Source organism: Clarias gariepinus, chromosome 20 (genome assembly GCF_024256425.1).
Source record: "Clarias gariepinus isolate MV-2021 ecotype Netherlands chromosome 20, CGAR_prim_01v2, whole genome shotgun sequence".
In the NCBI taxonomy this organism is placed as follows: domain Eukaryota; kingdom Metazoa; phylum Chordata; class Actinopteri; order Siluriformes; family Clariidae; genus Clarias; species Clarias gariepinus.
In genome coordinates this window covers 22,644,013-22,659,927 of record NC_071119.1, presented here as the reverse complement: position 1 = coordinate 22,659,927, position 15,915 = coordinate 22,644,013, and the positions used below count along the sequence as shown (strand labels likewise).

Below are 15,915 nucleotides of genomic sequence, written 5' to 3'. Positions count from 1 at the left end.
AAAGAAGAGGCTACAGGTTTAAAATTTTAACAAAATGTAACATTGTATCACTATATTTATAAAACCATGATATTTAGAAAATCGCAATTTTAATTGAATCGGCACTGAGGTATCATGATACGTAATTGGGAGGTGCATCCCCTTCCTACCAACTGATATCATCGATAACGTTCTGTACGATCACATTGGCTCTGTTTAAACGACAGGAAAGATGTTTAATAATGTGACACAAGTCTGAGTAACAAGGGATAGTATTATACCCGATTCTGGCATCATGTTTAGACTCCATCCTTCAAATGATTTACTCAGGTTTAGATTTGCTTTGCACAATTTTTTTAAGCAAAGAAAGTAAAAAATGCAAAACAACACAGACTTGCCATCAATCATTCCCACACTCGAGGTTGTTTCTTCCCCGTCCCTGTGAGCTGAATATCTGGCTAGCGAAGTAAAAACACACCTCTCTAACAGCTGGCTAGTTGACCCAGCACCGTCTAGGGCTTTTTGTTTTCCATTTAAAAACTGCAACCTGCTGACATTATGCCATGTTCTCCACAAAAAAACACGCCACCGCTGTTTCTCCGACATCTGAATTCCGGAGAAGTGAGAAGAAACTTTCGTCAGACTGCCGTTGTCAGAAGTAGCTGGTTAACTCATAAAAAAAATAAAAAATAATAAGAAATAAACCCTCTTTTTTTTATCAACTCGTTCTGATATGTTGTAAACACTGCAAATATCTGAGGAATATCACAAACTTTTTAGTAGCGCCTTACAGTCAATTGCATCACTGCACAAAAAAAAAAAAAAACCGTTAGCTCTTAAGGGCTTCGGAAACATTTCACAACCACCTCGGGCACTTTTGCCTTCTCTTCATGATGAAGATGAGGATGACACTTCTGAGTAGATGCTCGAAACGGGAACCCCGGGAGAGAAGTTTTTTTTTTTTTAATCATTAAGCAAACCTTCGATTCTTTGTGTGTCAGTACCTTGACCAAATTTTCATCCCAGCCTAAACAGTTTCTTCTGTTGTGGTGTTTATTCCTCGCTCGGGACACATGATCGCACCGATCCCAGCGAGATCACCGCCAGAGCCCTGAGCCGTCTCGGGTTGCTCGTGGCAGAAATATCCGCGCACTCGGTCTCGGCTCCTAACCGCAGCACGCCAGCGCTCAATCAAGCGACCCGTCCTCCCCGAGTGTGTAGGGGACACGCACAGCACCCCAAACTAACTAAACAACATAGGGTGGTGTGAACACTCAAACATAATTTCAATTTCTAAAAGGTTAAAACCCGGCAAATGAAGTCAGATGCCTTTTATTACAAACCCAATGCATTAAATAATAAAAAAATACAACCTCTGAACGATGACAAGATGCTATTAGTGGCTGATTAAAATAAATATATAAATAAATAAAATGCAATAAATATGGAAAAATTAAGCAGAATAAACAAACCTTCATTTAAAAAAAGTTTCATCATGAAATCTTTGAAGTTACATCGTCATACTTGGTTTATAAAAAATAAATAAATAAATAAATAAATAAATAAATGAATAAATAAATAAATAAGCAGCATTTATTAAAATCTGCTTTTATTTCTTAACTACTTTCTTAGCTTCATTTTTTTTTTAACTACAACTTAATGAGGCTTCATAATCATCAGATCATAAATTATTCAGCTATTTTTACATCAACCTTGGTTGTTTTAAATGTTTATTTAAAATGACCTTAGTTATTTTATTTGATCATAAATAGACTTTAAAAAAAGGATATTTAGGAAATTAGGGCTTTACTTTTTGATTTGTCATCAAAAATCAATAACTAATTATTAATTAATGTAATCGAAAAGTTTTTTTTCGATGTGTACTGCGATTTAAACTGCGATATGTAACTTTTAAATGTAAATTTAGTATCCAGTCTAATTTATCGAGGTTAACTGCAAATATAATCTAGTTTTATCATCACCTTCAAATTATTTAACAAAAAAAAAAAAAAAAAACTAATACTTACATTAGCAAACTTTGCATAAATTTCTGACTATACATGCATATTTTACCTGTGGTAAATTATAGACTTTTGCAATAAAACTTTTTTTTTTACTGATCCACATCAGTTTAAATTCATGATCAAATTTTTATAAATCAAGTTAAAAATATTTTAATAAAAATTTAACAAATTTACCATTTCAAAGGGTTAGTACTAAATTAATTTTTTTTTAAATCATACTTCGGGAAAATTGCGAAATTGCAATATGGAGGAGTTATTTATTCACAAAAGACAGCAATTAAATCCAGATAACAAATATAATCAGGAATTTACTGTTTGTAGACATTCTTTTTATATTATTTTAAGGTAATAAAACAATATTGCCAAAACTAAATCACTTGTCCAGTTACTTCATATTAGTTTTGATGAATATGTTTAAGTACAAAATTTTGTATAATGTTTAATAATTACATTCAAACTGGAACTGAAATATGAGACAAAATTATCACATTGTGATTCCAAAATCAAATCAGGTGAGTAAAAAAAAGTTTTTAAAACTAAACGTAGAAAAACTCAATCATAAATATGTTGATGAGACACTGTTCAGCTCTGGGATAATTCGTCAAATTCAGAATTGTGTAAATTGTGACAGACAGAAATCTCCACTTTCATTCCACATTGTTAACCCAATCATTCCAGTCAGGAGTGCGAGTCTACTCGGCGTCCTGTTACTGTACATTCCTAACCGCTTCTGTTAAGTTTCACCTGCCTCTGGGTTCAGGATTAGTCTGAGACCGGAGGTTGATGCTGCAAATGGCTCTGTGCGCGTGGCATAGCTGAGATGGGCAGGACGGGATCGCGTTACTCGAGCAGCATGACAGCGCAGGGTGGGAAAGGAAACCAATATGGTCTCTCTAAGGGCAGTGCTGTCGAACCTGTTGTCCATTCCTGATGAGCGCATTCAGCAACAACGGGATCACCCCTGGGAGGGAAGCGGTTTTGGACATACTCTAAATCTGAATCCAAACGTGGACCCTGAAAGACGCGTGTCAGTCTAGAATACTTTAACATTTGCTTGCTTGAGCTGTATGAAGAAAAAAAAAATCAGCTTGGTTTAACACTTGTTTGACTTTCCTGTAGTAGATCGTTATTGCTCTGTACTCAAAGGTAACCGGTTGCCGTATTCCGGTCTGTAAAACCGTATTTCACTGGACCCATCAGCGAGCGTGTCGGTTCTGTCCGCCGTTTTTGAACATAATTGAATAAAACTCTTATCCTGGTGAATAAAGTGAAGGTCGCGTGCCTTCAAATTTGTCCGAAATAATGACTGTCCTTCAGTTTACAACCAAATCCACCACGAGTGATAAAGCACCACTGAGCAAGTCTTCCTTCGGAATAAAAAACAGAGAGGGGGGGGACAGGTCTAATAATTTGTGAGATAACTTTGAATAGTGCACCGTAGTTCATAACTGAATATAGATTCCGGTCATAAATATTCACAGGCAAGGTTCCGAGATAAGAAAATCTGCGTCTAATTTTTGAATAGGGAAGCCATTTTTCCCCCCAAAAGGACACCAAGGAGGTTGTATTGTTCCAAACAACCTTCGCTACTTGACCCTGAACTCTCAAGACGACCAGCATAATGATCTAAGTGGCGAGACTAATCGTATTAATTAGTAACGAGACCTCAACTGAGGCCTTGAGCACTTAATTTTAATGAAGTGATGAAGCTCCTTAAAAGAGAGGCGAAATGATTTCAAGACTGTAAGTCCTAGAGCTTGACTCATCACCGCTAGAAAAATGGCCTACAGGACGTTACAGGCTTTTTCCCCTTACGCGATTGGATTGGCGTCTTCGCTCTGAGATGTTGCGAAGTCTTTTCAAACCACAGAAACGTTTCAGAGAAAGGTTTTCCCCAAAACGAGCCATGATGCGAGACACATTAGGTATGGAAGCTGAGGAACCTGATTGGTCCAAATTGTCACGCTACTTCATGTTTCAGGTTTCAGGATGACAATACGTCTTCCTACAGTCAACGGGCTAAGATGGGACGTGTCACAGTTTTGGTACCGAAGGAAACACTACACAGATAAACAGCAAGCACCTTTTCAACCCGATATGGAATCGGACCAGGGTGTGGACTCGAGTTCTCGAGCCAAGTCTGAAAGCAAACAAAACGACGGTGAATTCTGACAAAGAATTAAACGAATCATCCCAGTGTTTTTTTATGTTTGTTTGAGCTGTGAGCGAGACAGGAACTTTTCTTTTAAGCTCGGTGGATTCTAAGGAATGAACTTGTGGTGCAGAAGCTCTGGAGATTCCCCACTTCTATTGGCCCACAGGGACCAAGAGAAATCCAAACTATTCCATTCAGTGGAGCCAGCTGCTCTCTCTGAAGTTAGTCAACACTTTCATGGTAGTCTGAGAGGAAGCTCCCTTAAGCAAAAAAAAATCTTGTCTGTAAGCGCAAGCCAAAAGCATGAAAACGTCTGAAGAAGTCACGAAAAAAAAGAAAGAAAAAATAATCCAACCGGAGACTCTCGCATCGCCTGGTTTTAAGACAGCAAGAACAAAGCAGACCGCAGAAGGAATTGGCGGGGGGTTTGAACATAAACTAAACTACAGAACAAGGACAAGGATATTTTAGAGGATTTCTTCTTCTTCTTTTTTTTTTCCTCTATAATTGCAATGAAGTCACAGCTTAAATTTAAAGTATGCCTAGAGGGGATGGGCAGGAAGGCTGTTTTAGATTTTTTTTTTAACTCTCCCCTACATAAAGTACCGCAGGGTTCGCTACTCGGCGTAATGCGAGTTTAATCCTGTAGAAGGACTTTCACAGAAATCTTACTGAGTCTCAACTTTGGGGTAGAACTTGGGCTCTGCTGTACGTGTAGATGAACCTGATTTACTTAGTAAGAAGTAAAGATCAGTGTTGGAACATTAGAAATTCGGGGGAGGATGTGTATCAGGAAAGGAGTCTCCAGTGTCCAGATTTGTAATGACCGAAAAATAATAGGTCTTAGGAGTTTCACTTTCTTAAACTGACTGACAAGCTTGTGCAGCGTCGTATTCTTTAATTAAATGTAAAATATTATCGTTGGCAATTTGCAAGTGATGTTATTTGAAAAAAATACATGTAAAAGTCATGACAGCGACTCAGTTCCTGTCAGAATTTATATAAAACTGAAGTCGCTACAGAATGTCTTAGCGTGTTATGGTGTTTAAATGAACACAGTTTTACCATAAAAAAAAAAAATTATTTAGGTTTTACAAAATAAGCATCATACGGACAAAAGCTGACGGATTTTCTAGGAACACCAAAACCATGCAACTGCAAAAAACGTCAAAAAACAATTTTTGTCTCTTTAATAACATGTCTTCGAGTTCGTTTCTAAATCAGGACCGTTGTAACCAACTACTGTTTCGTAAACGTTTACCGGCGTTGACAGAAATAAAACAGATTTCCAGATCTTAAAATATCTAAAACACGACTGGACTCTCTGACAGGCTATAATACAGAGACGGTGTAACAGAAGCGGAGAATGTCTGTCTCGCAAATTGTCCCATCTGAAACGGTTTCCGCTCATGCTTATCCCTTTCTGTACTCCGGCTGCCATTATACTTACAGTTTATTTTACAACCTTTGATTTATTAATCTCTTACACACTTCTGCCTCTTTCTCTCTTGTTCAGGTACTAAAGGCTTCCGAGGCAACCGCTTAAGCTCTTGGAGCTTGCGCTTCTTTTTCCATTTTAACGCCTCTAATAGGGGAAGAGACCATAGCGGGACCGTGACGTGGGGGTGCAGTGGATACTCGGACAAGGTAGACATGTGAACAACACGTTTTATTTTTGTTCGTGTCCTGCAAAAATATATATATAGGTTGTTCTCGGATCAAGATCTCAAAAGGGCATGGGTACGCCATACTGATCATGGTGTCAGCGGTCTCTGTATAAAACATTGCAACCATTCGTAAACAGTTAACAGCTTAGCTTTTTTTAAAAAGCATTAAAGCGTCCATGCATGTTTTTAGAGATCCGTGCAATTTTGCCGTCATCCTTACAAAAACCTAAAAATAGAGCGCTGGCTTTTTAAGGTCATCCGTTTGCATATGTCGCTGCTATACAAGGAGCGTGTGTGGCGGCTAATCGTGATCATAACCGGGCGCTAACGTAACCCCCGCACGAAAAGGACAGGAGGATTCCAACTCTATCTGTTCACTAGTGTATAAGGCTCGTTAGAGCAAACGGCCTAAACGCTGACGTCTGACTTTAGACTCTGTGAAGGACTTAGCGAGTGGCATTAAAATGATGGCGGTGCAGCACATGGTGACAACTTAGAACGCGCTGCTATATTCAGTCTGCTGCCTCCGCTCTCCCGATGGCTGTCATTGTTCACGACAGAGACAGGAAGACCGGAGGTGGAAGCATGAATCATAATTCTAGAAACACTCGAGATGTGAACTCTTGACTGCTCAGCGTTATTGAGGTACTTCACCTGTATAAAATTAAACCTTACTGCTGTGCGTTTAAGTCAGAAACTGAAAAGGATAAAGTGGCAACATCTGCAATACCTACGAGGATCTTTATAAAGCGTGTGATCCAATATAGAATTTATATTTGATCGAACATAACGGCAAAAGTTTAGCGCACACTTTCGAGCTAGTTCGTGGAGCACGCCACCTATCGCTGAATATTCCGCAAACAGACTTAACAGACACAACGTTCACTCGCTAACTCACCCGTCTGCGGCAGAACGGAAGGCCCTGTGTGATGATATTAATGCTAAATATCTTCAACACTTTTGGTGAAGGCTCTCTGACCACTTCCTTGGGGTCCAAAAGCTCCAGCGCCAGGGTCTCCGGTGGAGCCTGGGGAGTCTTCTCCTTGGGCATTTTGTTTTTTTTCTTGTTGTTATTGGTGGTGGATGAAAAACGCGGGATGTGGCAATGCCGGAGCATCGCCGAGTCGTCCGGGGAACTAGTAACTCATATCCCGCAGGAATAACGGGTTTTGAAATCTTAGGACAAGCCTAAAAGCTTAAAAAAATTTGGATGACACGGAGAGCTCGAAGACCAGCAGCAAATAGTACTTTGGCGATGACTTTGGACTCTCCCAATGATAGGACTATCCCAAATACGCCGTCAAGCAGTGGCGAATCGAAATCATGGACTGAACATGGGGATTGTCAGCTCTGTGTGGACGCTGCAAGCTCGAACAGCATGCTCACAGCCTCTTTTAAAATATCCCAGGGTGTGAGGTCAGCAGTGTGCCTGACAGCTGCTCTTCTGGCATCCAGCCACGGCTTAAGCGCTGACCAACAACAAGCTCGTTGGGCAGGCACTTATCTTCCCGTTTGCCCACGTCCAAGGCGGGAGAATAATAAATACCCCCACTACACACTAACGATCTTTAAATCTCGAGAACAAGCCTCCATAGCTGAGCAACAAGCTCTTATATGTGGTCATATAGAAGGAAAAAAAAAATCTAATTGGCTTGGTCAAAAACAATAAGAACAACTTTTTAGCTTGCATACACACACTAGAGACCCGTATGAATGTCTAAAAATGACACTGAAAGAAAATTTTGCCCGTTACTTCACTTCATAAGGCCGTGTTATCCATCATGGCTCGAATGAAACGCAGAACAATAGTGCACAAAAAAAACCTTTGCTGAATCCGCCACAGGAAACCAAAAGTCGCACTGTAAACTGACAAAACAACACGCGTGCTCCCATATGGTGTGTTTTCCAAACACTGCCTACAGTCCTGATGACTTTCTCCTTACGAACCTCCGCTTCCAGCCCGTGACTCAGCTTGTGACTCATCGGTTCGCACACAGCCACTTCGACCAGACCAACACCAGCTAGCGAGGTTTATTTGCTTTTGTTTTTTAGTTAGGTTGTTCCGTGCCAAACTGGTAGAAGATCAGATAATGAGCATCAAGGGAGCAAGAAAAATCCATGAAATTCTGCAAAACCGAGAGCATCACTCCGAATCCGTAACAAGGGTTTGAAAATAGCCCTCGGAGGAATCCTGGATCATTCTCCACGAGCTGACAAATCATGATGTATACAACCCATATGAGACATGTTACTCGAGTCTGGCTAAATTTAAAAGCTTGTGACTCAACCAAATAAAAAATAAATAACAACCCAGATTAGTAATCTGGACAAAATAGAAACTGCTTAGCATGGAACATGGCCTGCCCTTTTTAAAGCAATGCTAGCAATAGCTTTCGGTAAATCCCCTTCACAGCTAAATGAATTTAACCTATTAACTAATGCTAGGTCAAGACTTTGATAAGACTAGATGTGCGTTTTCACAGGTAACATTGGCTCCCATATTTGATAAGATTGGTGTCCGGTTCCTGAGTGCGGAACGCTTGTGTTCTCACCGAGCAAATGAACCGGACCTCAGGGTAAAGTGTTCTCGAAACTGAACCCGGGTCCCTAATGTGAAAACGCCTATTGTGTACTATATTAGCCTTAGACCTTAGTTTGCATTTGTTGTTTAAATAAATTGGACAGTTGAAGATCGGAGACAGATGTGTAACCAGTATACAGTTTTGAACCATTACATCTGTACCTCAGGTTCCTCTTCTAACCTGAACGTATCAGAACCGGACATAACCTTCTTATATTTGCAGCCCTCTCACTACGTTGCTACACATTTTGAGATGCTTTTCAGCTCCACCACTGTGGTAAAAAAGCGTTTTTTCCGAGTTCACCACCATCCAACCGAGGCTACATTTCCAGCCATGTTCGCTTCACCCGACATCGTGAGGTCCTAAAAAGTGTATCTGGGCTTTGCTTTGTTACCTGCTGCTTTCTCCAACACACCACTCCTGTCACGTCAAGCCTAGCGATTTTCTACAGGTTTTATTTAGTAGCCTGCTTGTTTGGACAGCGATGTCGAAATGCGTGACAGGAACTCAGTTCAATATGGTGTTGGGTTTTTTTTTTCCTCCTTCACAAAATAACAACAAAAAAAAAAACAAAAACATTAGGGGCTTCCTGCACATCAGGAAATAAAATCCCAACAATTACTGAGCTGGAAACCATTATACCCAACTGCAGCGATTCATCCCGGCATCTGTTTTTGCATGACTTGTAAATTACACTGTGTGGAGGAAATTAAAAAAGAAAAGCGTTTGGACTAAAAGAGAAAGAGAGAGAGAGAGAGAGAGAGAGAGAGAGGGAAGAAAAAGATAAAACATTCTAGCGGTCAAAGTCGCCACATGGCTCAGCTCAGGCTTAATGGAGCAAAGACATTTGGAATCATGTTCATTTTTAGCTGTCCTACGCGGGCTCTCTCGCTAATCTCCTGGCACTGAAGTATGCGCCTCATGTTCGTAGCGCAGGTTTAACCCGCTAACCGGGGCTAATGGGAGAGAATGTAAAAAATGTCTGGGGTTTAAATTAGTCTTGTGTGTCTATATAAATAAAAAAATAGAAAAACCAGCCCACATGAATTCTGTTTTGTATACTACACGACAGGTTGTGTACAAAAGCGCTAGTCGGAATGTTGTCTGTTCGCTATACTGTAAGCTTACTTTTTTAAAAGGTATTTAACTGTTTATTTTTTTATGCGGTTTAGGAAATGTCTAAAAATTATTTTGTTAAACAAGTGGAGAATTGGAGAACATTGTTTCCAGGTTTCCATTATGTTTTATCCTTATTCAATACAAAAAGTGATTTTATTTGTACAGCGTTTTAGCAACAGCGATTTTCGCAAAGCATTACATAATCAAAAGAAAATTAAGTAAATTAGTGTAAGTTGTGTGAGAAAACACGCATAAGTCAAAATGATCAAAGTGTCCCTTTATAGACCAGGGTACTTGGGACACTGAGAACATGGGGGCCTTGGTAAAACGGGACCCTGGGAACACAGGGCCCTACATCAGAGGAACTTAGGACCCAGGGAACACAAGGGCCCTTGGTAACATGTGTCCTGGGAATCCAAGACCCTAAAACTGGACACAGAACCTTTTGTCAAGCTCTAATTATGTGTCATATAAATCTGTGGACTTTAAGACCCTGAGAAAATGGAAATGAGCGCATGTTCTTTAAGAGGCTGGTCATCAAGTTATCCATTTTCTACAATGTTGGACATCTTTATCTTATTTAGCTAGTTAAACAAGTGATAATTTAGTTTATGTTTATCTGTTTACCAGAGCTAGTGTTTTAGCCAACTTACTAAAATGTATCTGTTAGCACTAATGCTAGTGAGAAATTATTTATTAATTTTTTCGCTAGATTATTACAATGCTAGTCCTCGTCCATCTGTTCTGCACAGCGTTAATAAGGGTTTTGGTTGGTTTACTGAGACGCTAGTCAACACTTTATCTGGTATTAGTTTTATTAGTGCGCTAAAATGCTAGTCATTGTTGATAGTTTTTTTGCTACTCTATAACGCTAGGTAAAGTCTTTGACCAGCTCGCTACAAATCTAATCAGAATTCCGGTTTGTAAGATTTTGTCTGTTTGGATTCTATTATTAGTTTATTAAAATGCTGATAACTTTTATGAGTTTTTGTTGTAATGCAGGTTAATGGTTTCTGGTTTCTGACGCTTTATAATAACCTCAATCTGGACTCATCAGATCACACGACCTTTTTACCATCACTTTTCCAAAGTCCAATCTTTACACTCCCTAGCAAACATGAAGACTTTTTTTTTTTTTTTTGAGTGGGTTTCACCAACAAGTGGTTTTCTTATGATCACATCATCACATTGTGTGTGTGTGTGTGTGTGTGTGTGTGTGTGTGTGTGTGTGTGTATGGAAAAGATCTTTCTTTTACGACTAAACATTCCACTGCTGATTTATTTTACCACACAATTTCACCAAGTGTTTAGATGATATTCTTCTGAACACGTTCCTTCCACAGAGTTGTCGGATCAGCAGCAGGTTTTTAATGATGTGTCCTAACCGAGTTCCAGTAACTTCAAACCTCCTTTGATGTTTACTTTGCTTGCTTACTTTGTCTTTTTATCCGGTGTATATATTAATTTAACAAAAACACCAGCTATTGGTTTGTTCATCTGTTTGATATAACGCTAGCAAGCGTTTTTTAGCGCGCACATTTTTACCTTAGCAGCATTTAAAAAAATTAATTACATAATGAAAAACTACAACAACTAATCATGAATATTTCAAACGTATTTTTAAAAAAAAGAGGTGAGATATTATTATCTTCATCATCATCTTCATCGGCTGTCTCTTAAACTTCACTGTATAATAAATGCAACACACACACACACACACACACACTAAAGTAAGTTATTGAGCCATTTGTGTGCTGAGTCGTTCACTGCCTCAAGGATATTACATCAGTATGTACACACACACACACACACACACACACACACACACACACACACACACACACACACACAGAGTTGCGTCCTTGTGGATTACTGTGGGAGGGAAAAAAAAAGTGTGTTTAAAATTTCAGGTGAGTATGAATCTTTTATATGCAAGCTGCTTCAGAGAGAAAATCTTTACACGAACGCACAAAGAGCGTTAAGTGTGTGTGTGTGTGTGTGTGTGTGTGTGTGTGTGTGTGTGTGTGTGTGTAAATCTGACATCAGAGTGAAAGGAATAAGAGATCCTCATCACGTCTTATGAATAAATATACGTGTGTGTGTGTGTGTGTGTGTGTGTGTGTGTGTGTGTGTGTGTGTGTGTGATGAGAGCAGGAAAACGTGAACTCGTACACACGTGAGAGGGGTTTCATGTTTAACACACACACACACGAAAACATAATTGACAACCATCATGACAGCTAGTGTGACTTATTTATAAATAAATCTATTAAAAAAGGGAAACTGTGTGTGTGTGTGTGTGTGTGTGTGTGTGTGTGTGTGTGTGTGTGTGTGTGTGTGTGTGCGCATTTTCTGTGGTGATTCTTGCTACCTCATAAAACCCAAGGACATTTCTACAGCATGTGTCAATCTAAGAGTGGTCTCCCTCTCTCCACACACACACACACACACACACACACACACACACACACACACACAATAAAAAAAAAAACATCTCCCTTCTACACTGACCTCAGATCAGCAGTTTTATTTTTCCTCAGAACACTTTTGATCTGTGAAGAGTTCTCTCTCTCTCTCTAACACTCTGTGTGTGTGTGTGTGTGTGTGTGTGTGTGTGTGTGTGTGTGTGTGTGGTAGAGAGAGACCATTCTTAGATTGACATATGCTGTAGAAACGTCCTTGGGTTTTATGAGGTAGCACGAACCACACACACACACACACACACACACACACACAGGAGTCTCCCTTTTACACTGACCTCAGATCATCCTCATCTTTTGTTTTTTCTCCTCAGAGTAATTTTAATTTGGATTAGTGTGGAGATATCTCTCTCAGATCTCTCTCTCTCACACTGTGTGTGTGTGTGTGTGTGTGTGTGTGTGTGTGTGTGTGTGTGTTTTACAGCACAGACGGCAAACAGCTGATTAATGAATAATCCTTGTACAGCTGCATCAGACATGTTCGGTTTAAAACACAAACACACGTGAAAAATGCCATGGACGCAATCTGTACACACACACACACACACACACACACACACACACACTGAGGTGTTTCGGTCCTAGATCTCTTCTGCCATCTAGTGTCTCAGAGTGGAACTGCACTGCGCCCCGAATCGCACGCGTGATGAACCCGGCTGAGGTGACGCCCCCTACTGGTGTGTGTTTAAACACTAACGTGCGCTCGTAGTCTATTAGACGGATGTGCGGAGAGGAGAGGAGACACGCCCCTGTCCCTGTTGTGAGGAGACACGCAGCCGAAGCCGCACGTCTCTGGAACACGATGAGGAGGAGGATGACGACGATGATGATGATGATGATGATGATACCGCAGCCAGGGGGGCCGTGATTCACCTGCGTCCTCCTGCTCATTTGCTCTTTGCTCAATCCCCATGGCGATGCGCGGACGGGAGTTGCATGGCAACCGTTTCCAGGACGACACTCAAATAAGGAAGTGGCGTCGCAGGGACGTTCGGAGTTAACTAACGTCAGGACTGGATTAGAGAAAACTACACCTGCGTCCTTCAGCTTCACACGGGAAGTCTGGTGTTTATAAGGAAGACAAGACAGACAGACTTGGAGTGGAAAAAAACTCACTGTGTGTGTGTGTGTGTGTGTGTGTGTGTGTGAGAGAGAGACAAGTAAACCTTTAAAAAGTGAAAAAATAAGAAAAAAAATATGCACTGACAGTTTGCTATAAATACACTTCTGCAAGTCTGAGGTATTTAGTAGCAACTCATTTACCAGGCTGAAGAGAGACACAGAGAGAGACACAGAGAGAGACACAGAGAGAGACACCCAGAGAGAGAGAGAGAGAGAGAGAGAGAGACACAGAGAGAGACACAGAGGGAGACACAGAGAGAGAGACACAGAGAGAGAGAGAGAGAGAGAGAGAGAGAGAGAGAGACACAGAGAGAGACACACAGAGAGAGAGAGAGAGAGAGAGACACAGAGAGAGACACAGAGAGAGACACAGAGAGAGAGAGAGAGAGAGACACAGAGAGAGACACAGAGAGAGACACAGAGGGAGACACAGAGAGAGAGACACAGAGAGAGAGAGAGAGAGAGACACAGAGAGAGACACAGAGAGAGACACAGAGAGAGAGAGACACAGAGAGAGAGAGAGAGAGAGAGAGACACAGAGAGAGACACCCAGAGAGAGAGCGAGAGACAGGAAGGAAGAAAAGTGAGAACAAGAAAGTGAGAATGAAAAAGGAAAGTAAGAAAGAAAGAAAAGGAGCCTGGAGAACAAAAGTGAAATCAGGGAGGAAAAGAATGGAATGAGAAGTTAAAGAAAAGAAAAACATAAGAACATGAGAGGAAAAAATAAAATAGGAAAAGAAAAGGGCTTCTTGTATGGATTTGTTGTTTCTAAGTAAGAAAGAGAAAAAAGGAAGAAAAAGAAAAAAGGGAGAATTATAATAGGATGAAAAACAAGAAAAAAGCAAGAAAATAAGACAGAAAGGAAAACTAAAGAAAATATGAAAGAATTAAAAAAAAAAAAAAAACAGACGAAAAAATAGAAAAAAAAAGCAAGAAACGCAGAAGGAAAATAAGAAAAGGAAGCGCAAAAGTAAGAATATGGGGGAATAAAAAACAAGAAGAGAAGAAAAAAATGCAAGAAAGAAGGTAAGAAAGAAAAGAAAGGATAAAAGTAAGCAAGAAAGATGAAGGCAAAAAAGAAAAGGGAGAATATGGAAGAATGAAAAACAAGAAAAGAACGAAAAAAGAAGAAGAAAAACTAAGAATAAAAGAAAAAGGGGAAAAAGAGTACGAAAGGAAGACAGAAAGGAGAACAAAAAAAAAGAGTATGAAAGTATAAGTAAGAAAATACAAGAAAGAAAGAAAAGAAAGTAAGAGAAAATAAAATTAGGAAAAGAAATGAAATGAGAGAAAGAAAGAGAATGAAATGAGGAAAGGAGGCAAGACAAAATGAAGAGGAAGGATGAAGGAAGTAAGAATAAGAGAAGTAAAGGAGAGTGATGGACAGATCAGGCTGCAGGTCTCAAAGGAAAACAAGAATTTAGTTTATTAAACCCTAACGAGTAAACACACACACACACACACACACACACACACACACACACACACACGTGAATCAGTAGCTTATACATCATAAGTGATCGTTGTAACTATAACTTGTACACACAGCTGAGTCTCTCTCTCTCTCACACACTGAAAAGGAGGTTTGATCTGTTACTACATGCTGTGTCCACTAGAGGGAGACAGACTCAACGAATCGCAAATGCTGAACTTTAAGCTCTACAGAGAGTTCAGAACCACAACGTAAACTTATTATACAATACCGACAATAATGATGATGATGATGATGACGGATATCTCAGCCCCACCCACCAGATTTCTATTGGCTCTTAAGGTCAAGGTGTGATAAGACAGGTCAAAGGTCACCCAGGTGAAACTAAACTACACATGCTTTTCCGCCTCCGTCAGTGAAAGCGTTTTTCAGGTTTATCGCCATAGCGACCATCAGATCACTTAAGCTAACCTGGGGGATAAATACAGGTGTGCGTTAGTTAGCGTTAGCGTCACGTCTCACCTGAGGATGTGTGTGCTGAGACGAAGACGAGCTTTGGTTCTGTCGTCCTGGCGGGACGTCTGCGTTGTCGTTCGGTTCCGGCGCTCCGGTTTTAACCGGGGACGAGTGGAGTCCCGTCTCTCCTGCCCCTTCCTCCTCCTCCTCCTCCTCGGCTTCCTCGTCCTCCTCTCTGGCGCTGTCCTCGGACGCCTCGAACTCGTCGCTCTCCTGGTCCATTTCCTCCTCCTCCTCCTCCCTCTCTCCGTCCTCCTCGTCCTCCTCGGAGCGCGGCCCCGTCCGTACCCGTCCCTCTCCCGCCCCCTCCTCACCCTGATTGTTGTTCTCCTCCTCGTCCTCCTCCTCCTCGCCGTTCCTCCGTCTCCGCCTCCGCCGCCTCTGCTCCTCCTCCCACCGCCACTGGGCGGCTTTCTCTTCTCCGTTCACTTCCCCTCTCCTGCCGTCCTCCGCTCCCTCGTTCCGGCTCGCCGACTCTCGTCCCGAAGGCCAGGGTTCCTCCTCCTCCTCCGCCTCTTCTGGCTGTCCGGATCGCTCCGGCTCCTCCTCCTCCTCCTCTTCGTCCTCCTCCTCCTCCTCATCATCCTCCTCGCCTCGCTCCCGCCTCCGGTGCTGAGGTTCTCGCTCGCGGTCCATGTGTCCGGGTTCAGGCTCCGGCTCCGGCGCGGGTTCGGGAACCAGCAGGTCCTGGTTCATTTCCAAAAGCCAGCTTGCTACTTTCTGGACCTTCGCTAGGCTGCCTGAGGAGGACAACGACTTCCCGGCATTCTGGAGGAAGGAAAGGAGGAGAAAAAGAAAAAGGAGGAAAGTGGGAAAGGAAGAGACGAGGGGGAGGAGCA

The 15,915-nt window shown here is 41.3% G+C and overlaps 1 protein-coding gene across 1 annotated transcript in view; it reads right to left on the bottom strand.

The window, feature by feature from the left end:
• Positions 1 to 15,915, bottom strand: part of fbxw7 (F-box and WD repeat domain containing 7) — a 130,404-nt gene that overhangs the window by 74,315 nt on the left and 40,174 nt on the right. Inside the window, exon 3 of the mRNA XM_053479703.1 lies at positions 15,083 to 15,844. Within this exon, the coding sequence (XP_053335678.1) occupies positions 15,083 to 15,772 (690 nt within the window). The 5' untranslated portion in view covers positions 15,773 to 15,844. The remainder of the gene's footprint in view (positions 1 to 15,082; positions 15,845 to 15,915) is intronic.